Source organism: Vulpes lagopus, chromosome X (genome assembly GCF_018345385.1).
Source record: "Vulpes lagopus strain Blue_001 chromosome X, ASM1834538v1, whole genome shotgun sequence".
Lineage (NCBI taxonomy): Eukaryota > Metazoa > Chordata > Mammalia > Carnivora > Canidae > Vulpes > Vulpes lagopus.
The window spans coordinates 59,883,652-59,907,499 of NC_054848.1; the positions used below are offsets into that span (position 1 = coordinate 59,883,652).

Genomic DNA, 23,848 nt, shown 5'->3' on the forward strand with positions numbered 1-23,848 from the left:
TCTGCCTTCGGCTCAGGGCATGATCCTAGAGTCCCAGGATAGAGTCCCATATCAGGCTCCCTGCATGGAGCCTGCTTCTCCCTCTGCCTATGTCTCTGCCTCTCTCTCTCTCTCTGTGTCTCTCATGAATAAATAAAATCTTTTTTAAAAAATACCAAATGTATTTTTATGGGAATAGGACTAATTTACTAACCAAAATGTATATTAATACAAATTTTTTTGAAGTATAATATAAGCTCCATGGGGACAAGGCTTTAATTTGTCTTCTTCATCTAAGCAGTACTTTGAGAACAGTTCTTGGCACATGACAATAGTAATCAGTAATAACTAATATTTGAGTAATCAGTATGTCCCAGACACTAATCTAAGTGCTTTGTGTCCTCTGACTCATTTCGACTTCACACAGCCAAAAAAAAAAAAAAATTTTCACACAGCCCAAGAAATATTTGGTGAATGAATTAGTTCTTTTTGCAGGATGACAGTTACAGTCAGTTCTGAAATCACATACCACGAGTTCCTAAAAATCACCAGGTTATGCAAAATTGTGCAATAAATGCCATAGGATTCACAGGGAAAATGGGGTTAGAAGCACAACACTCAAAAAACTTCATCAGTGATACAATTTTTTTTAAGATTTTATTTATTTATTCATGAGAGATACACAGAGAAAGAGGTAGAGACATAGGCAGAGGGAAAAGCAGGCTCCTCACAGGGAGCCCAATGCAGGACTCAATCCCGGATCCCAAGATCCTGCCCTGAGCCAAAGGCAGACGCTAAACCGCTGAGCCACCCAGGCGTCCCCAGTGACACAATTTTTAAAAAGATAGAAACCTAACAAAAATGACAGCACAATTTTACACAGTTTACACATGAGGAGATTAAGAAATACACAAACAACAATAAATATAGCACTTTACCTTGAAAAAGACCTGGTTTGCTTGTGGAAGTACATCATAAGGACTGCAGCTCATGAATTATTGTGAAATGATGGAAGGAGGGTTATCTGAAATCGGGTGGAAAACTGTAACAAAAGATGTGGATAGGAGTGGCTTATAACACAAGGGGTGCACTGAGCTAGCCAACAGATGTTTGAGGTGTGAGTTGTGTGCATGTATATGCATATATTTAATGCAGTTCAGTTCAGCTGGGTATAGTTTCCTGCATTCACCTAGGGAAAACTTTCTATAAAGGACCAGATAGTAAATATTTTAGGCTCTGTGGGCCCAGAGGTCTTTGTTGCAACTATCCAACTCTGAGATTGTGGTACAAAAGCAGCCACAGACAATATAAATAAATGGGCTTGGGTGTGTTCCAACAGAATTTTATTTACAAAAACAGGCCACTGGTTGATGGTCATAATTGGCTGATCCCTGGCCCTGCAAGCAAAATCCTGCATAAGAAAATACAAAATTTGTCTTATGCTCAAGTTGTTCCCCAATGTATCAATCTTGTTGGAACAAAGATGCATTTTCAAAACAAACATTATGGTAGAACTATGTTTGGAATGCTATCATATAAACCAAAAATAAGGGATCCCTGGGTGGCGCAGCGGTTTGGCGCCTGCCTTTGGCCCAGGGCGCGATCCTGGAGACCCAGGATCGAATCCCATGTCAGGCTCCCGGTGCATGGAGCCTGCTTCTCCCTCTGCCTGTATCTCTGCCCCTCTCTCTCTCTGTGTGACTATCATAAATAAATAAAAATTTAAAAAAAAAATAAATAAACCAAAAATAATATAATTCAAATAAGCAAAATAATAAATCTAGTATTACATGAAAATAAATTATTTTTTATTTATAATCAATTATTTTCCAAAAGTCAACTGACCACATCAAATGACCAAAATAAGACAAATAAGGATAGACTTCAAACAATCATAGTCTATCAAAATCTGTGCATTAAATTCTACATAAGCTTTAAGAAAAGTGGAAAATAGGAGCACCTGGGTGGCTCAGTAGTTGTGTGTCTGCCTTTGGCTCAGGTCATGATCCCAGGATCCTGGGATCAAGTCTTGCATTGGGCTTCCTCCTGGGAGCCTGCTTCTCCCTGTGCCTATGTCTCTGCCTCTGTGTGTCTCTCATGAATAAATAAATGAAATTTTTTAAAAAGTGGAAAATACTTTTGACAGTTCTTCTAAAATGAAATTATCAGGCTCATTTACAAAGGGCACATGTGGCTTTTATAAGATCATCAAACCACAAAGTTGAACCAGAAGATGTTTAAGTTCTGGACATCTAATGTATAGCACGATGACTATAGTTAACTATACTGTATTACATACTTGAAAGTTGCTAGAGAGTAGATTTTAAATATTCTCACCATAAAAACAAAAAAATGGTTATGAGGTAAGGAATGTGTTAACTAACCTTATTGTGGTAAACATTTCAAAATATACACATGTATCAAATAATCATATTGTACACCTTAAGCTTACATAATTTTGTATGCCAATTATATATCAATAAAGCTGGGGAAAAATATACTAATTGCACAATAATTACACAATATTTGCCCAGGAATTGAGTTAAAAATTTTAAGTTGACCTGCTTCCAAAGAGAAAACACTAATATATACAACAATCCTTTGCTCAAGCTGCTCTATCTCACATCTAGAATCTCCCCCAGGATTCTTTGTCAAAACCCATCCTACAAGGGCCAGATTCAAATACTTTCTCTATAAAGCCCTCCCTGGACTCCATCAGAAATATCCTCCTACTCTGAATTTAGTTTTTACCTACTATATCATTTATCACTTTATATTCTGCTTCAAAATTATTTGTGTACATGTCTAATTTCCTCTGCTATATGGAAAATAAGACTAATCTTCAGCCATACTAATCCCTCTCCCTGGGCAGCTCTTTTTCAAAACAGCCAACCCTTCCCTGCTAACTCCATCTTCAAGATCCAAAATCCTCTGTAAAACTTTCCTAGACATCCCCAAAATTAGGCTTTCTTTCATATCTGATACCCAGTAAAATCAATATACTTCCACTTTAGCACTGTTTTTTTACCTGCTTATTTACCTAGTGTCTCCCTCTAGATTTAAGAATGCCATAAGAAGGTGGGAATTTGGGATCCCTGGGTGGCGCTGGGGTTTGGCGCCTGCCTTTGGCCCAGGGCGCGATCCTGGAGACCCGGGATCAAATCCCACGTCGGGCTCCCGGTGCATGGAGCCTGCTTCTCCCTCTGCCTGTGTCTCTGCCTGCCTCTCTCTCTCTCTCTCTCTCTCTCTCTCTCTCTCTGTGTGACTATCGTTATTTTATTTTTTAAATTTAAAAAAAAATTAAAATAAAAAAAAGGATAAAAAAAAGAAGGTGGGAATTTTCCTATTAAACTTTGCATACCCTAGCACAGTGCTGGCCCCCTAGTTGATACTCAAGTGTTTGATCAACTAATAACACATTTTCCCAAAATATTAAGTATAGAATATAAATACATGAACATCACTGCCATTCCAATAATTTCTTAAGCAAATATTGTACAGAACAGTTAACAAGAAAGCTGGACTATAGATACCAAGAGTGGCTACTTCAAGCCAAAACTGAAAGACACAGACGCTTGGGTGGCTCAGCGGTTTAGGGCCTGCCTTCAGCCCAGGACGTGATCCTAGAGTCCCGGGATCAAGTTTGCATCGGGCTCCCCGCATGGAGCCTGCTTCTCCCTCTGCCTATGCCTCTGCCTATGCCTCTGCCTCTCATGAATAAATAAATTAAAATCTTAAAAAAAACCTGAAAGAAGACAAAGTCTCAAGACACAGGATCTGAAAATAGTGGCTATAGCGCACAATTCAAAGAATCTTTTCCCAGGGCAAAAAGCACAATTGGCCAGAATAAAGGTCTTTTCAGTAGTAGGTGCCTGGATGGTACAGCCAGTTGAGCATCCAACTCTTGGTTTCAGCTCAGGCTGTGATCTCAGGATTGTGAGATCAAGCCCCACAAGCTCCACCTGAGACTCCCTCCCTCTCACTCTGTCCCTCCTCCCCCATGCTCTCTAAAATAAGTAAATAAATCTTTAAACAAAAAGGGGCAAGGGCTCCTGAGTGGCTCAGTGGTTGAGCGTCTCCCTTCAGCTCAGGTCATGATCCCGGGGTCCTGGATGGAGTTCCGTATCAGGCTCCCGATGGGGAGCCTGCTTCTCCCTCTGTGCCTCTCCCTCTGTGTCTCTCATGAATAAATAAATGAAATCTTTAAAAAGAAAAGAAAAAGGGCAGGAATATAATATACTGGATATAATATTTCAAAATAGGGATCCCTGGGTGGCGCAGTGGTTTGGCGCCTGCCTTTGGCCCAGGGCGCGATCCTGGAGATCCGGGATCGAATCCCACATCAGGCTCCCGGTGCATGGAGCCTGCTTCTCCCTCTGCCTGTGTCTCTGCCTCTCTCTCTCTCACTGTGTTCCTATCATAAATAAATAAAAATTAAAAAATAAAAAAAAATAAAGTCTTAAAAAAAAACAAAAACAAAATAGAACATATTCTGAGCCACAATTATTAACAAACTTCTCAGCAAAAACTGTTTTGTTTCCAGTATTTGCACAAATATTTGAACATGATACTATGACAGAATATATCAGCAACGAAACGCCTGTATCCTTACGATGGAAATTTTAAGACAAAAAAAAAAAATGCGTATGTGGCTAAAGAAACTTCCCTTCATCAATACCCTTCTTCCTACCTCCCAAAGTAAAATAAAAAGTGATCAACATTCACATAAGCAGACTACTTTTTATTTTTTTTAAATTCCATGCCCAACATGGGGCTCAAACTCACAACCCTGAGATCAAGACTGATGGGCTCTACTGACTGAGCCAGCCAGGTGCCCCCATTTTTTTTAAATAACCTTATAGAACATCTAGTACAGGTTCATTGTGTAAATGACAAAGCTGAAGCCTGGAAAGGGTAAATTTGTCCAAGGTTCTACCATCAGTTAAGCAACAGAGCTATACCTAGAAAACCTAGGTTGGGCTCAGAGTTCAGTGTTCATTCCTCTACACGAGTAGTTCTCAAACTTTTAATCTCAGGACTTCTTTACACTCTTAAAACAGTTAAAAATTAGCAAAGACCACAAAGAGCTTTAGATTATTGCCTTTTAGGAACCACTGTTATAACCATGTTCCTCCTTCCTCTACAACTGCAAGCTTTATCAATATCAAACTTACTCCCATTTTACACATGGAGAAATGGAAAATAAATATCTTCCATGTCAGCTATCAAGCCAATCATAAGATAAACGTTAGCATACAGGTACAGAGAAATCTTAAATGCTCCTTTTACTGTCCTACTATATTCAACATTCCTAAAAGAAGATCTAAACATCATTTTCCAATGGCTTAAATCATTTGAACTGTTTTTGCCAATGTTCAAGAGAACATTCAAGTTCTGGAGCAAAGGACTTCATGTAAACCCAAGAACTGTCTGATACAATCCATAAATTTATTCAGACTCCAAAAGTGAAACAGACACATAAATACACACAATTTCTTGCACAAAAAATTATTTCATACACCTGCTTCTACACAGAAATTCCTGTAAGTACTACATTAATCTCTCTAGAAATACATTATATAACTGAAAGCTTATGGTCAACTAATACCAAAGGTTGCCAATAATGAGAATTGGCATGATCAAAATTAAAGTCACAAACATCTTTCTTTTCACCCAATCAGCCACATAACCAAACAACTGGTATTTAAATGCTTTCAAAACCCTTTATAAAAACTGCATGTACTCCCCCTCCACAGCCTGGCTTTAATACTTTCCACTTAGTAGGAATGCAAATATTTCACAGATAACAATTTTCAAAAGTTCACAATTAGGTTAGTATGAAAAGATTGTGAATTACTAACCTAACAGATATTTTCTAAAACATTTTCCCAGCATCTCTCCATTTAGATAACTTCTGCCTTTTAAAATTTAAGCCTAAAAAAAAAAAATAATAAAAAAATAAAATAAAATAAAATTTAAGCCTATAAAAAATAATAAAATAAAATAAAATAAAATAAAATAAAATAAAATAAAATAAAATAAAATAAAATTTAAGCCTTTGGGGTGCCTGACTGGCTCGGTTGGTGGAACATGTGACTCTTTATCTCAGGGTTGTGAGTTCAAGCCCCACATTGGGCACAGACTTTACTTAAAAATGAATAAATTAATTAAAAAATAAAATAGGGGCAGCATGGGTGGCTCAGCGGATTGGCGCTGCCTTTGGCCCAGGGTCCTGGAGACCCAGGATCGAGTCCCATGTTGGGCTCCCTGCAGGGAGCCTGCTTCTCTCTCTGCCTGTGTCTCAGCCTCTCTCTCTCTCTCTCTCTCTCTCTCTCTTTCATGAATGAATGAATGAATAAATAAAAATATTTATAAATAAATAAATAAATGAATAAATAGATAAATAAATAAAATTTAAGGCCAATTACAAGTTATACTGCTTTCAGCCTTTCAAATAATCAGCTGCCATAAGGATTAGAATGACAAGTCCTGGGATGCCTGGGTGGCTTAGTCAGTTAAGTGTCTGCCTTTGGCTCAGGTAACTATCCTGAGGTCCTGGGATGAAGTCTGCATTGGGCTCCCTGCTTAGTGGGGAATCTGCTTCTCCCTCTCCCTCTGCCACCCTCACGCTTGTGTGCTCTATCTCAAATAAAATCATAAAAAAAGAATGTCAAGTCCCCTCAAATCTCTGACCTTTATACAAAAATGAAGTTTATCTGTCAATAATAAGCTCATCTTTCATAATGACAAATATTTCAAGACATAAGCCAATCTTATTTAAAATAAAATACACAGGGACACCTGGGTGGCTCAGCAGTTGAGCATCTGCCTTCGGCTCAGGGCATGATCCCAGGGTCCTAGGATCAAGTCCCACATCGGGCTCCCTGCATGGAGCCTGCTTCTCCTTCTACCTATGTCTCTGCCTCTATCTCATGAATAAATAAATAAAATCTTTAAAAAAAATAAAATACATAACTCTTTAAAAACAAATAAATAATAAAACCTTTTAAAGACTGAGCCACTGATTTTTCAGCGTATGTTTAGCCAGGTCATCAGTTTATTTCCTTCTCTTTTTGCCTTTTGGCTATTTTTTGACCACAGAATCATAGAAAATTTCTTTTTTTAGGAACACTAGTAAAAATCAGAACAAGTCTTTGCTCCTATTTTTAAGTGCTCAACAAAAATTCTGATACAGAAAAAATCTGAACTACTGTGCAAAATAAAATTAATGACAATGTATAGAATTGCTCTTATTATTTCTATCTCACATTAGGAGAGAATCAAGAGTGATTTAGTATTGTGGGTTCAACTCACTACCTGTCATATTATCCTTTGACTATGATTATGACTTGGGATGAAGGACACCTCAGCCTGAGACAGTTCTGAACACCCACTTGGAGCTCTTTCACAGTAAATAATCAGGGAGCATCATACATTTTTAAATTCACATTTATATATGTGATCCTTTACAGGGGTTTTTCATGCAGTTTATGACTCTACTGTAATTAAGGTTTCAGTTATTCTCGTTATCTCATCTATACATACAATGCAAAATATTTTAACAGCTACAAACTCTAAGACCTACAACAAATAACCACAATAGCAGCTAACATGAAGTTCTTCCATTGTGTAATACTTGGGCTAAATTAAAATGATCATAATCACATTAGTCATGGAAGCTCAAGGGGGCATTAATGCCTTGTGGTTAAGAACATAAATTCTAGGGCAGCCCTGGTGGCGCAGCGGTTTAGTGCCGCCTGCAGGCCCGGGTGTGATCCTGGAGACCCTGGATGAGTCCCACATCGGGCTCCCTGCATGGGGCCTGCTTCTCCCTCTGCCTGTGTCTCTGCCTCTCTCTCTCTCGCTCTGTCTCTCTCATGAATAAATAAAAAATAAAATCTTTAAAAAAAAAAAAGAACATAAATTCTAGAGTCAAGACTAGGTTCAATTCTAGCTCCACGAGTTACAAGCCATATGGCTTTAGTCAAGTTCTTTGATCTCTCTATGCCTCAGTTTACTCCTCAGCTTTAAAATGAGAAACACCTTAAGTACCTAACTGATAGGGTTGTTTTGAGAATTAGGATTATACAGGTGAAGGTCAACAGCACGCACTCTTCAAGACCAATTTATTTTTTATTTTTTTTTAATTTTTTTTTAATTTTTATTTATTTATGATAGTCACAGAGAGACAGAGAGAGAGGCAGAGACATAGGCAGAGGGAGAAGCAGGCTCCATGCACCGGGAGCCCGACGTGGGATTGGATCCCGGGTCTCCAGGATCGCGCCCTGGGCCAAAGGCAGGCGCCAAACCGCTGCGCCACCCAGGGATCCCTCAAGACCAATTAAAAAAAAAAAAACTGTTCCTGGCATAAAATGAATGAAGTCTCCTTTTCCTGAGACTTTCAGTAAAATCTAGAGGTTAAATTTAACTGTAAGGTACATCTTTCACGTAAACAAACTTGAGCACCTAACACCCAGCCAACAAGTTGTACTGGCTACTTCTTAGTACCCAAAACCCTATAAATAAAGATTTACTGTAGTTGGACCAATTAACATAAATTCAGAAACCAAAGACTAGAATCTTTACACAGCTAGGGACCTAGAACCTAAGAACTAAAGTATATTTTCTCTTCAGGGGAAGGAAAATATCTTCTATCTCTGCCTATTAGTAGAAAAATAGGCGTAAGTGTCACAGGCTCATACCCAAATTCTACATGCTAGGTAAAGTGCACTAAAAGCTTAAACTGTCACAATACTTACTCAAAGGCAAATTCTGCCAACTACCAATGCAATTCTGACCCATGATCCCTGTAGTTTTCTTTATTTTGCCACTAGGCGCCAAGGATACGTTTCTGAGCAGAAAAATTACTTAATTCACAAGGGATGAAAAGTCAGATGTCAAACAGCCTGAAAAGCAAGCCAGCCAGCCACCTGTGTAAAAGTAGTACACATTTCATATTAACAACTTATATTTTTAGACACTATAAAGAGGCAAATCAGAAGCGCAAGAGAAAAACCACCTCAACCTAATAAACGTGCTTGATTGGTAAGAGGCCTGCCAGACAGGCACAGCTTCCCTTGCAATAAATCTTCCCATCGACCCACATTAACCTGCTCCTCATTCCTAACGGAATAAATTTTTTAAAAGTAGGGTCTAATTACTTTTGCTAGAAATTTGCCCAGAAAGTGGAGAAACATCTGAGAAACATTTTGAGATCTTAATGGGTGGTAACCCATTAACATTGGACTTCACAAAAAGTATACTGGGGTATACCCTGCATAGTACCGCCTTGCCTAGAGATAAATCCAAGGATACTCTTTAGGATCGGTAGTAGAGAAGGAACGTGAAAAGCTAGCGAGACCCACTTGTTCAACCCAAAAAAAGAGCTTGTCCCCAGGGGCTGCAGAAAAAAAAAAATCCGCAAAGCTGAGGTATTTCCCTTCTCCTGCTATCCAAACGCCACTAAGTCGTCCCAGAATCTCACATCCTCCCTCCCGCCCCTCCCCCTCTACCCCCCCCCCAACCTTCTCTCCTTCCCAACGCAGTTTCCAGGCCTAAAGATTAGGAAGAACGACCGGGATACCAAATCCGCCTCCGACTTACGGGTCTCAATTCCACAGGCACCAAAGAATAAACTACACGAGGGCAACTAAGCTTCACCGGTTCCGGGAGGTTGAAGGAAGAGCCCAACACCCCAGGCCGCGCCCCCCCCCCACCCCCACCCCGGGTTAGAGCCTACCGCCGAAACTCCGAAACCCTTCTCTCCTAAAAGAGAAAACGATGTCTTTCCGCTAAAGCAATACACAAGCCTAACTCACCAAGCCAAAGCTTTCCCAAACACACTACTCAGAAAGCGCGTAGGCCCGGACCGCTAGGACCCGTGAGACGGGGTTGTATTTTACCTCATGGGCTCAGCAGTCATGTTTTCACTTCAACGCCTTGTAGCTTCAACGACCGTAGGAGCGCCGCTTTGCGCTCTCCGGCCCTGGGTTACAACAGAAATGCAATGGACTCTTAGTCGTCACTATAGCTGGTGCTGGATCCTCCCCACAGCTCAAAGGCCGCTACCACTGCCCCCGCCGCAGGAGCCGCGGAAACAAAGCGACGCTGCCGCCGCCGCCATTTTGTTGGGCCGAGGCTCAGGCAGAAGAATTGGCGCGTCCTCCCTCTTCTTCTTTCCGTTACCCATTGGCTACCTCTTCCACAGCTCAGACTCTTATTGGCTACTGAAATTCACCTTCTTTGGGGGCCTGTTGCTAAGGCGGTCTACGTCATTTGATCCCCTCCACCTTTTCACAGGGGCTCCGATTCAATCCCAATGACCTGAAAGTGCTAGTGACGTATTTTGACTTTATTCTGAAAATGCTTTTTGATCCATTCGCTTTTCTTTGACATAATGACGAAACAATAACAGCAATTTACATTTACTGAGAGTGTAGTATATACCCAGCACTATGCTAATCCTTTATCCGGATTATCTCATGTAATCCCTATTCTCTTTGAGGCACACAGACCCTTGTTAACTACATTTTCCAGATGAGGAAACCAAAACACAAAGTCTCACAGTAGTAGAGCCAAGATTCAGACCAGAAACCACATTCTTAAACACTAATCTGTATGACCATCCTATATATTTTCTTTTCTATGTTCTAGATTATGATCAAGTTCTTTACTTTTCTAGCCAGCATGCTTACAAAAATATATATAAAACCAACTTGAAATCTTCATGCAGTTCTTCCAATACTGAATAAAATCGAAACTGCCAACTGAAACACACACGATCATTTTCCGAATCTGACGTAAAGTTTAGCTTACAAACCAACCAATCAAGGTCTATTTTCTCATTACAGAGGTTTGGCTGAATGATCTCTAAAAAGCCTTTCCAGTTTTCATGTTCTCTAATTTAATTGTCCACTACTAATGTCTGCAAGTCACAAATTAGTTCTCTAAAATTGAATAGTTTCTAATTTTATTTCCAAATTTATTCTGACATATATGGTTTAGTTCATTTAATTTTCTTGAAATTTGAAAATGCTCCCATTGTATTTAGGTGAAAGAGTTACTGCTTTCCACTAAAATCGCAAATAGCCTTTTTTCAATGGAAAATTTTGACAATCTGATAGACACAGGCAAAATTTTTTAGAAGATTTTATTTATTTATTCATGAGAGACACAGAGAGAGAGAGAGGCAGAGACACAGGCAGAGGGAGAAGCAGGCTCCATGCAGGGAGCCCATCCTGGGACCCATCCTGAATCCTAGGATCACACCTTGGGCAGGCGCTCAACCACTGAGCCACCGAGGTGCCCCCAAAGAGTATTGTTAATTGTAGTTTTCTTTTTTGTGTTATCTTTGTCTGAGTGTGTTATCAGGGTGATGGTAACCTCATAAAATAAGTTAGAAGGTGTTTCCTCCTCTTCTATTTTTGGGAAGGTTGTGAGAGGGATTGGTGATAATTCTTCATTAAATGTTTATAGAATTCAGTGAAACTATCAGTTCTAGAGGGTTCGGGGAGAAGGTTTTTGATTACTGAGTCGATCTTACTTTTTATAAGATATGTTCAGATTTTCTTTTTTATAAGATTTATTTGTTTATTTGAGAGAGAGACAGAGAGAGCGTGCACACACTTGGGGGGGAGGGTCAGAAGGAGAGGGAGAGAGAATCTTAAGCAGACACCATGCTGAGCATAAAGCCTGATGTGAGGCTTGATCTCAGGACCCTGAGATCCTGACCTAAAACAGAAATCAAGAGTTGGATGCTTAAAAAAAAAAAAAAAGAGTTGGATGCTTAAAGGACTGCACCACCCATACACTCCTAGATTTTCTATTTCTTTTCAAGGCTGCCTTGGTAGTGTGTTTGTTTTCAGAAATTTGTCCATTTAATTTAGATTATGTAATTTATGGCATACAATGATTCATAATATCCCATTATAATCCTTTTAATTTTTGTGATGTTAGTAGTAATATCCTCAGTTTCATTTCTAATATTAGCAATTTAATTTTCTTAGTGCAACTAAACATTTGTGATTTATGTTGACCTTCTCAAAAAAACAACATCTGTTTTCTTTTTTCTATTTCTGTATTCTTTTTTTTTCTATTCTCTATTTTGTGTATCTTCCTTCTAATCTAATCTTTAGTATTACTTCTATATATTTTCTATATTATTTAGGTTATTTTATACCTATAATTTCCTATTTTCTAGTTACTTAAGTTGTAAAATTAGGTTATTGATTTGAGTTCTTTCTTCTTTTTAATTTAGGCATTTACAGATACAACTTTCCCTCTGAGCAATACTTTCCCTATATCCCATGTTTTTGCATGTTATGTTCTTGTTTTCGTTTATCTCATATAATTTTCTAACTTCCCTTGTGTTTTCTTCTTTGACCCATCAATTGTTTAATTAGATTATGCTGTTTAATTTCCACATACTTATGAATTTTCCAATTTTCCTTCTTTTATTGATTTCTGGCTTTGTCCCATTGTAGTCAGAGAAGATATTGTTGGGTGGAGTGTTCTGTATAAGTCTGTCATTGTAGTTGGTTTATAATGTTGTTCAAGCCCTCTATTTCCTTAGAGATCTTCCTTATTGTTTTATTAATTTTTTTCTTTTAAAGATTTTATTTAGGGATCCCTGGGTGGTGCAGCGGTTTAGCGCCTGCCTTTGGACCAGGGCGCGATCCTGGAGACCCGGGATCGAATCCCACATCAGGCTCCCGGTGCATGGAGTCTGCTTCTCCCTCTATGTCTCTGCCTCTCTCTCTGTGTGTGTGACTATCATAAATAAATAAAAAATTTTAAAGATTTTATTTATTTATTCATGAGAGAGAGAGAGGCAGAGAGAGAAGCAGGCTCCATGCAGGGAGCCCGACACAGGACTCGATCCCGGGACGCCAGGATCAGGCCCTGGACCAAAGGCAGGCGCCAAACCGCTGAGCCACCCAGGGATTCCTCTTGTTTTATTAATCATTGAGAATGAAATATTGAAGTTTCCAACCATTATTGTAGAACTGCCTGCTTCTTCCTTCAATTCTATCAATATATACTTTATAAGTACACAATGTCTTTTTTGTCACTTGTAATAATTTTTGACTTAAATTCAGGTCTTAGTACAACAATCCCAGCTTTCTATTTGCATGGAATAATTTTTTCTATCTATCCTTTTGTTCTTGATTTATTTGTGTCTTTGAATTTACAGTGTGTCTCTTGTAGACAGCCTATAGTTGGATTATGAGCTTTTTAAAACCCACTTTGCTATTTTCAGCCTTCTAAGTGGAGAAATCAATACATTTATATTTAAATAATTAATGATAAGGAAGAATTTACTTCTGCTATTTTGCTATTTATTTTCTATGTGTCATATATACTTTCTTTGTCATGTACTCCATTACTACTCAGTTTTGTGTTTGATTTTTTTGGACTATATCATTTTGATTCCCTTCTCATTTCCTTTTCTGTATATTTTTACATTATTTTCTTAATGGTTATCCTGAGAACTACAATAAATACCTTAAACTTGCAACACTATAGTGTGAATTAATGCCAACTTAACTTCAATAGTAAATAGTGATTCTATACAGCTCCATCCTTGTGCTTTTAATACTTTTAATCCTCTCCTATATTGTTATCAAATACAGATTTATGCATTGCATACTTTTAACATACATTTATAATTATTGCTTTATGATTATTATTTAAATCTATGGGAAAATAGGGGTCCCTGGATGGCGCAGCGGTTTGGCGCCTGCCTTTGGCCCAGGGCGCGATTCTGGAGACCCGGGATCGAGTCCCACGTCGGGCTCCCGGTGCATGGAGCCTGCTTCTCCCTCTGCCTGTGTCTCTGCCTCTCTCTCTCTCTCTCTCTGTGACTATCATAAATAAATAAAAATTAAAAAAAAAGAAAAAATCTATGGGAAAATAAAGAGGAGTTGTGAACAAAAAACACAATAATACTGGGCAGCCCCAGTGGTGCAGCGGTTTGGCGCCGTCTGCAGCCCGGGGTGTGATCCTGGAGCCCCGAGATGGAGTCCCACGTCGGGTTCCCTGCGTGGAGCCTGCTTCTCCCTCTGCCTGTCTCTTTCTCTCCTTCTCTCTCTCTCTCTCTCTCTCTCTCTCTCTGTCTCTATGAATAAATAAATAAAATCTTTTAAAAAATGCAATAATGCTGGTTTTTATATTTATCCATGTAGTTACATTTACTAGTGATCTTGAATTCTTCATATGGTTTTGAGATACTCTCTAGTGTAATTTAATTTCAATCTAAAGATCTTTAAATAAAAATAAAAAAAAAAGGGGGGGGATCCCTGGGTGGCGCAGCGGTTTGGCGCCTGCCTTTGGCCCAGGGCGCGATACTGGAGACCCGGGATCGAATCCCACATCAGGCTCCCTGTGCATGGAGCCTGCTTCTCCCTCTGCCTGTGTCTCTGTCTCTCTCTCTCTCTGTGACTATCATAAATAAAAAATTTAAAAAAAAAATAAAGATCTTCCTTTAGTATGTCTTTTTTTTTTTATTTTTTCTTTCTTTTTTTCCCCCACTGGCAAAAACTGGTTTATTTGGGAATACCAGAATTGCAATACAGGACATGCAAGCAATGGCAAAACCATAAGCAAGCCCAACTAACAAAGGAAAGAAATTTTATTTCATGGAGAAAGTCGAGAGAAAGTCGAAAGTTTTTTTGAACCAGAGTCCAGGGTGAGGACGGCTTCTTAACGGGCTGAGTTACCCAAGTAAGCCCCATATCCTTCCCTGTCGGGGTCGGTAACTGATTTTGAGCGGCGGGTTTCCTCCTGGAGGCCTCCCTGTTTCATGGTCGCACCTGCCAGTAGCTTGGTTGCCCAGCCCAACTTCCCTCAAGCTCAAAGGTACCTGACCTGCTACTGTGGAAGCTATGCGGTGTGGAACATGGCCCTACCGACCCCGGGGAAGCCATTTGGCACGGAGCTGGGGGGCCGACAGGTGGACAGTCTCCCCTCCATGAGGCAGCACAGGTGCACCTCCAAGCAGACGGGTGGAGGGGCCAGGAACGCGCACAAGCGCGGACTCAGGCCCACTGTTCCACGAGCTGTGCAGAACAGAGACCCCTCCCCCCGCGGTCTCCGGAGGGCGGGCCTCACGGTGGGGGCCTATGCGTCCTGCAGAACAGGCAGCCCTACCCCGCTGTGCCCGCACCTTGATTTAGTATTTCTTGTTGGGCAGATCTACTAAAGGCAAATTCTCTGTGTTTTTGTTTATCTGCAAAAGTCTTATTTTTTCCTTCATTTTCAAAGGATTGTTTTACCTATCAAATCTAACATTCTTGGTTCATATTTTCTTTCTTTTTAAAAAAGATTTCATTTATTTATTCATAAGAGACACAGAGACACAGGAAGAGGGAGAAGCAGGCTCCCAGTAAGGCCCCCGATGTGAGACTTAATCCCAGGACCCCAAGATCACAACCTGAGCCAAAGGCAGACGCTCAACCGCTGAGCCACCCCAGGCATCCCCATATTCTTTTTAATTCGGTAATATATATATATATATATATATATATATATCAATCATCCTAGGGCTTTTCGACCTTAGTTTTTAGTGAAAAATTGCCTGCTAATCTTACTGAGGACCTCTTTTAAGTGTCAAATCAGTTTTCTCTTGGTACTTTCATTATTCTCCACATGTCTGCCTATCTTGGTATGGATTTCTTTCTTTTAAAGATTTTATTTATTTGTGAAAGACACAAAGAGGGGCAAAGACAGAGGCAGAGGGAGAAGCAAGCTACCTGCTGGGGGCCGGATGCGGGACTTTTATCCCAGGACTGCAGGATCACGCCCTGAGCCAAAGGCAGAGATACTCAACTACTGAGCCACCCAGGCATCCCTTGGTATGGATTTCTTTGTGTTATTTTACTTCTTAAATGTGTGGATTCACGTCTACCATCAAATTTGGTACATTTTCAGTATATATATATATATATATATATATATATATATATATATATATTCTTTCTGCCTATTCTCTCTCTGCTCTTTTGCTGGGACTCTTATTATGTGTATATTGGTATGCTTGATTCTGTCACACATGTCTCTTACATTCTGCTAATTTTCTTTATTCTTTTTTTCTTTGTGTGTCTCCAGCTGGATAGTTGTAATTGACTTATCTTCCTTTTTTTATAATAAATTTATTTTTTATAGGTGTTCAATTTACCAACATACAGAATAACACCCAGTGCTCATCCCGTCAAGTGCCCCCCTCAGTACCTGTCACACATTCACCCCCACCCCCCGCCCTCCTCCCCTTCCACCACCCCTAGTTCGTTTCCCAGAGTTAGGAGTCTTTATGTTCTGTCTCCCTTTCTGATATTTCCCACACATTTCTTCTCCCTTCCCTTATATTCCCTTTCACTATTATTTATATTCCCCAAATGAATGAGAACATGCACTGTTTGTCCTTCTCCGATTGACTTAATTCACTCAGCATAATACCCTCCAGTTCCATCCACGTTGAAGCAAATGGTGGGTATTTGTCGTCTAATGGCTGAGTAATATTCCATTGTATACATAAACCACATCTTCTTTATCCATTCATCTTTCGATGGACAACGAGGCTCCTTCCACAGTTTGGCTATTGTGGACATTGCTGCTAGAAACATCGGGGTGCAGGTGTCCCGGCGTTTCATTGCATCTGTATCTTTGGGGTAAATCCCCAACAGTGCAATTGCTGGGTCGTAGGGAAGGTCTATTTTTAACTCTTTGAGGAACCTCCACACAGTTTTCCAGAGTGGCTGCACCAGTTCACATTCCCACCAACAGTGTAAGAGGGTTCCCTTTTCTCCGCATCCTCTCCAACATTTGTGGTTTCCTGCCTTGTTAATTTTCCCCATTCTCACTGGTGTGAGGTGGTATCTCATTGTGGTTTTGATTTGTATTTCCCTGATGGCAAGTGATGCAGAGCATTTTCTCATGTGCGTGTTGGCCATGTCTATGTCTTCCTCTGTGAGATTTCTCTTTAAGTCTTTTGCCCATTTCATGATTGGATTGTTTGTTTCTTTGGTGTTGAGTTTCATAAGTTCTTTATAGATCTTGGAAACTAGCCCTTTATCTGATAGGTCATTTGCAAATATCTTCTCCCATTCTGTAGGTTGTCTTTTAGTTTTGTTGACTGTATCCTTTGCTGTGCAAAAGCTTCTTATCTTGATGAGGTCCCAATAGTTCATTTTTGCTTTTGTTTCTTTTGCCTTCGTGGATGTATCTTGCAAGAAGTTACTGTGGCCAAGTTCAAAAAGGGTGTTGCCTGTGTTCTCCTCTAGGAGTTTGATGGAATCTTGTCTCACATTTAGATCTTTCATCCATTTTGAGTTTTATCTTTGTGTATGGTGCAAGAGAGTGGTCTAGTTTCATTCTTCTGCATGTGGATGTCCAATTTTCCCAGCACCATTTATTGAAGAGACTGTCTTTTTTCCACTGGATAGTCTTTCCTCCTTTATCGAATATTAGTTGACCATAAAGTTCAGGGTCCACTTCTGGGTTCTCTATTCTGTTCCATTGATCTATGTGTCTGTTTTTGTGCCAGTACCACACTGTCTTGATGACCACAGCTTTGTAGTACAACCTGCAATCTGGCATTGTGATGCCCCCAGCTATGGTTTTCTTTTTTAAAATTCCCCTGGCTATTCGGGGTCTTTTCTGATTCCACACAAATCTTAAAATAATTCGTTATAACTCTCTGAAGAAAGTCCATGGTATTTTGATAGGGATTGCATTAAACGTGTAAATTGCCCTGGGTAACATTGACATTTTCACAATATTAATTCTGCCAATCCATGAGCATGGAATATTTTTCTATCTCTTTGTGTCTTCCTCAATTTCTTTCAGAAGTGTTCTGTAGCTTTTAGGGTATAGATCCTTTACCTCTTTGGTTAGGTTTATTCCTGGGTATCTTATGCTTCTGGGTGCAATTGTCAGTGGGATTGACTCCGTAATTTCTTTTTCTTCAGTCTCATTGTTAGTGTATAGAAATGCCACTGATTTCTGGGCATTGATTTTGTATCCTGCCACGCTACCAAATTGCTGTATGAGTTCTAGCAATCTTGGGGTGGAGGCTTTTGGGTTTTCTATGTAGAGTATCATTTGACTTATCTTCCTGATTACTATTTCTTCTGCCTGCCCAAATGTGTTTTTGAGGTACTAAATCATTTCTATTACTGTATCTTTCAGCTCAAGGATTTCTATTTGGTTCCTTTTTCTGATATCTATTTTTTTATTCTTCCCCAAGACTAATGTGTTTTATTTTACCAGCTTTATTGAGACATGATTGGCATATAACATCATATACATTTAAGATATGCAACATAAGGGGCACTGGGGTGACTCAGTTGGTTAAGTGACTGCCTTCAGTTCAGGTCACAGTCCCAGGGTCCTGAGATGGAGCTCCACATCAGGCTCTGTTCTCAGCAGGGAGTCTGCTCTTCCCTCTCCCTCTGCCACTCTCCATGCCTGTTTGTTCTCTCTTTCTTTCTGTCAAATAAATAAATAAATAAAATCTGGGATCCCTGGGTGGCGCAGTGGTTTGGCACCTGCCTTTGGCCCAGGGCGCAATCCTGGAGACCCGGGATCAAGTCCCACGTCGGGCTCCCTGCATGGAGCCTGCTTCTCCCTCTGCCTGTGTCTCTGCCTCTCTCTCTCTCTCTCTCTCTGTGTGACTATCATGAATAAATAAATAAAATCTTAAAAAAAATAAATAAAATCTTTTAAAAAAAGATATACATGATGATTTGATATACGTTGTGAAATGTTTACCACAATAAAGGTTAGTTAACACATCATCCCATACTCATATTATTACCATTTTATTGTTGTTATGACCTATCTCTTTATTGATATTCTCTGTCTGGCAAGACATTGCTCACCTGCTTTTCTTTAGTTCTTTGAACATGGTTTCCTTTTCCTCTCTGACCATAATTTGAATAGCTTATTTAAAGTCTTTTTTGTAGGGGACACCTGGGTGGCTCAGTTGCTTAAGTGTCTGCCATCAGCTCAGGTCATGGTCCCAGGGGCCTGGAATTGAGCCCTGCATCAGGCTCCCTGCTCAGACTGGTGTCTGCTTCTCTATCTTCCTCTGCCCCTACTACTCATTTGTGCACTCTCTCTCTCTCAAATGAATAAATAAAATCTTTAAAAAATTAGTCTTTTTCCAGGAAGTACAATATAGGTTTCCTGAAGTATAATTTCTGTTCATTTCTTTTTTTCCCTATGAATGGGCCATACTTTCTTATTTCTTTATGTGTCTCATAATTTTTTTCCAACTGAAAACTGGATATTTTGAATATCATAATGTGATAATTTTGGAAACCAGATTCTCCTCCTTTCCCAGTTTGTTGTCGTGCATTATAGGTTGCAGTTTTTGCTTAGTGAGCTTTCTAAACTATTTATGTGTAAGTAGTGTGTATGAACCAGTTGTGCCACTGCAGCATACTTAGTCTGTTTACAACTCTGCCTTAGTCTTTAATTCCTGCTTACACTGAGCATAAATATCTGCCAAGGGTGAAAGCTTAGAGAATTCTTACATCTTTTCTGAGTATGTATCCTGTTTGGGGTATATAAAACTTTTGTTTCTCAAAGGAAGTGGCTTCTCAGCTTTTCTTCCCCAGATTTTTGGTGCATCTATTGTTTGTCACAACTGCAATGTTTTGACCCAGGCAGCAGGTGCTTGTTCATTTGTCTTTCAATATTTTCAAGGAACAGGGCAGCCCGGGTGGCTCAGTGGTTTAGTGCCGCCTTCAGCCTGCGGCATGATCCTGGAGACCTGGGATGGAGTCCCATGTCAGGCTCCCTGCATGGAGCCTACTTCTCCCCCTGCCTGTGTCTCTGCCTCTCTCTCTCTGTATGTGTCTCTCATGGATAAATAAATAAAATCTTTTAAAAATATATTTTCAAGGAACACTCTGTTCATTGTTCGTTTTCTGCTCTGAGAGACTTCTGAATTAGGTGAAACTAAAGCAAGACCCTTGTGCCATTCCTTCCAGGAACCAAGGGACAGGTCAAAATGGATAAACACATTGTTTTGGGAACAAAGTCTGCTCTGCTGTTTTTGGCACCAGCTACCCACACAATAAAAGTACAAAGTTTTGTACTTTTCAGTATATGTCTTGCAAATCTTTCTTTTCTTAAGATTTTATTTATTCATGAGAGAGAGAGGCAGAGACACAAGCAGAGGGAGAAGCAGGCTACATGCAGGAAGCCCAACGTGGGACTCCATCCCAGGTCTCCAGGATCACACCCTGGGCCGAAGGTGGTACTAGACTGCTAAGCCAACGGGCTGCCCATGCCTTGCACATCTTTTATTACATTTATTCCCTTTTTCATGTCGTAATTTTATTTTATTTATTTTTTTAAGATTTTATTTTTTAATTTTTTTATTTATGATAGTCACACAGAGAGAGAGAGAGAGAGAGAGAGAGAGAGGCAGAGACACAGGCAGAGGGAGAAGCAGGCTCCATGCACCGCGAACCCGACGTGGGATTCGATCCCAGGTCTCCAGGATCATGCCCTGGGCCAAAGGCAGGCGCCAAACCGCTGCGCCACCCAGGGATCCCTGTAATTTTATTTTTCAATTCAAATTTTAGTTAGCATACAGTGCAATATTGGCTTATGGAGTAGAATTCAGTGATTCATTAACATACAACACCCAGTGCTCATCACAAGTGTTCTTTTCAATAATCATCACCCATCTATCCCATCCCCCACCCACCTCCCTCCATCAACCCTCAGTTTGTTCTCTTTTTTTTTTTTGAGATTTTATTTATTTATTCATGAGAGACAGAGAGAGAGAGAGAGAGAAAGAGAGAGAGAGGCAGAGACACAGGCAGAGGGAGAAGCAGGGTCCATGCAGGAAGCCCGATGTGGGACTCGATCCCAGGTCTCCAGGATCACGCCCTAAGCAGAAGGCAGATGCTCAACCGCTAAGCCACCCAGGCATCCCCCTCAGTTTGTTCTCTATTGTTAAGAGTTATGCCTTTTTTCCCCTCTCTCCATTTTTTTCTTGTCCTCTTCCTATATGTTCATCTGTTTTCTTTCTTAAATTCAACATATGGGTGAGATCATATGGCATTTTTCTTTCTCTGATTGACTTATGTCACTTAGGATAATACACTGTAGCTCTCCATGTTGTTGCAAATGGCAAGATTTCAGTTTTTGATGGGTAAATAATATTCCATTGTATATCTATATAACGTTTTTTCTCCTTTCATCAGTTGATGGACATTTGCGCTCTCTCCATGTTTGGCTATTGTTGATAATGCTGCTATAAATATTGGGGTACATGTACCCTTTTGAATCGTATATTTGTGTACTTTGGGTAAATACCTACTAGTGCAAATGCTTGATCATAAGGTAGTTCTATTTTTAACTTTTTGGGGAACCTCCATACTGTTTGCCAGAGCAGCTACATCGGTTTGCATTCCCACCAATAGTAGAAGAAAGGTCCCCTTTCTCCACATTCTCACCATCTGTTGCTTCCTGAGTTGTTAATTTTGGCCATTCTGATGAGTGTGAGGTATCTCATTATGGTTTTGATTTGTATATCCTTGATAATGAGTGATATTGATTATATTTCCATCTATCTGTTAGCCATCTGGATGTCTTCTTTGGTAAAATGTCTATTCATGTCTTCTCCCCATTTCTTAACTGGATTATTTGTTTTCTGGGCATTGAGTTTGACAAGTTCTTTATAGATCTTGGATACTAACCCTTTATCATATATGTCGTTTTTCAAATATCATCTCCCATTCTGCAGGTTGCCTTTTAGTTTTGTTTGTTTCCTTCACTCTGCAGAAGCTTTTCATATTGATAAATTCCCAATAGTTCCTTTTTGCTTTCACTTCTCTTGCCTCCAGAGACATGTCTAGTAAGACGTTGCTATGGCTGAGGTCAAAGAGGTTTCTGCCTGTATTCTCCTCTAGGATTTTTTTTTTAATTTTTATTTATTTATTATAGTCACACACAGAGAGAGAGAAGCAGACATAGGCAGAGGGAGAGAAGCAGGCTCCATGCACCGGGAGCCTGACGTGGGATTCGATCCCGGGTCTCCAGGATCGCGCCCTGGGCCAAAGGCAGGCGCCAAACCGCTGCGCCACCCAGGGATCCCTCCTCTAGGATTTTGATGGTTTCCTGTCTCGCATTTAAGTCTTTCATACATTTTGAATTTTTTTTTTTGTATATGGTGGAAGAAAGTGATCCAGTTTCATTCTTCTGCATGTTGCTCTCCAGTTTTCCTAACACCATTTGAAGATACTGTTTTTTTTTCCCCATTGGGTATTCTTTCTTGCTTTGTTGAAGATCAGTTGACCGTATAGCTGTAGGTCCATTTCTGGGCTCTCTATTCTATTCCATTGATCTGTGTCTTTTTTTGTGTATGTGCCAGTATCATACTGTTGTGATGACTACATCTTTATAATATAGCTTGAAATATGGAATCGTGATGCCTCCAGTTTTGTTTTTCTTTTTCAGAATGCTTTGGCTACTTGGGGTATTCTGTGGTCTCATACAAATTTGAGGATTGTTTGTTCTAGCTCTGTGAAAAATTCTGGTGGTATTTTGGTAGAGATTGCATTAAATGTGTAGATTGCTTTCATTAATATAGACATTTTAACAATGTTTGTTCTTCCAACCTGTGAGCATGGAATGTTTTTCCATTTCTTTGTATCCTCTTCAATTTCTTTCATAAGTGTTCTGTAGTTTTCAGAGTACAAATCTTTTACCTCTTTAGTTTGGTTTTGTCCTAGATATCTCCTGTTTTTTTTTTTTTTTTTTTTTTGTGCAATTGTAAATGCTAACGATTCCTTGATTTATTTCTCTGCTACTCATTTTTTGGTGTATAAAAATGCAACAGATTTCTGCAGATTGATTTTATAGTCTCCAACTTTGCTGAATTCATGTATTACTTTTAGCACTTTTTGGTGGAGTCTTTTTAGTTTTCTATATAGAATATAATGTCATCTGCAAAAAGTGAAAGTTTGATTTCTTCCTTGCCCATCTGGGTGCTTTTTCTTTCTTTTTGTTGTCTGATTACTGAGGCCAAGACGTCCAGTACTATGTTAAATAGCAATAGTGAGTGTGGATATCCTTATCCTGTTCCTGACCATAAGATAAAGGGTCTCAGTTTTTTCCCATTGAGGATAATATTCGTTATGTGTCTTCACTATATGGCCTTTATGATATTGGGGTTTGTTCCATCTATCCCTACTTTGATGAGGGATTTTTATCAAGAAAGGATGCTGTATTTTGTCAAATGCTATTTCTGCATTTATTGAAAGGATAAAATGGTTCTTATGCTTTCATTTGTTTAATGTAGTGTATCACCTTGTTTGATTTGCAAATTTTGAACTACATCTACAGTCCAAGAATAAATCCCACTTGATCATGGTGAATAATTTTTTAAATGTGATTGATTTGCTAGTATTTTATTTTATGTTTAAGATTTATTTATTTGAAAGACAGAGTATGAGAGTAGGGGGCAGGGAGAGGTGATTGGGAGAGGGAGAGAGAGAAAGAGAAACAGACTCCCTGCTGAGTGGAGCCCCATGTGGGGCTCATTCTCATGAGCCTGAGATCATGACCTGAGCCAAAGTCAACAGTTTGATGCTTAACCAACTGAGCCACACAGGGGCCTCCTGAACCAACTCTTAGTTTTGTAATCTGTTTTTTTTTTTTTGTTCCTATATCATTTATTTCTGCTCTAATCATTATTATTTCCCTTCTGCTGTATTCAGGCTTTATTTGCTATTCCTTTTCTAGCTCCTTTAGGTGTAAGTTTAGTTCGTGTATTTGAGATTTTCCTTGCTTCTTGAGATAGGCCTGTATTGCTATAAACTTCCCTCTTAGGACTACCTTTGCTGCATCCCGA

General features: G+C 39.6%; 1 protein-coding gene across 5 annotated transcripts in view; it reads right to left on the reverse strand.

The window, feature by feature from the left end:
- The window catches only part of ATRX (ATRX chromatin remodeler), a 336,264-nt gene extending 326,141 nt beyond the window's left edge, over positions 1-10,123 (reverse strand). For all 5 annotated transcript variants that reach the window (XM_041740565.1, XM_041740564.1, XM_041740562.1 and 2 more), the window contains exon 1: positions 9,882-10,123. In XM_041740565.1, the coding sequence (XP_041596499.1) occupies positions 9,882-9,901 (20 nt within the window). In that variant the 5' untranslated portion in view covers positions 9,902-10,123. The remainder of the gene's footprint in view (positions 1-9,881) is intronic.
- Positions 10,124-23,848: the final 13,725 nt, after the last annotated feature.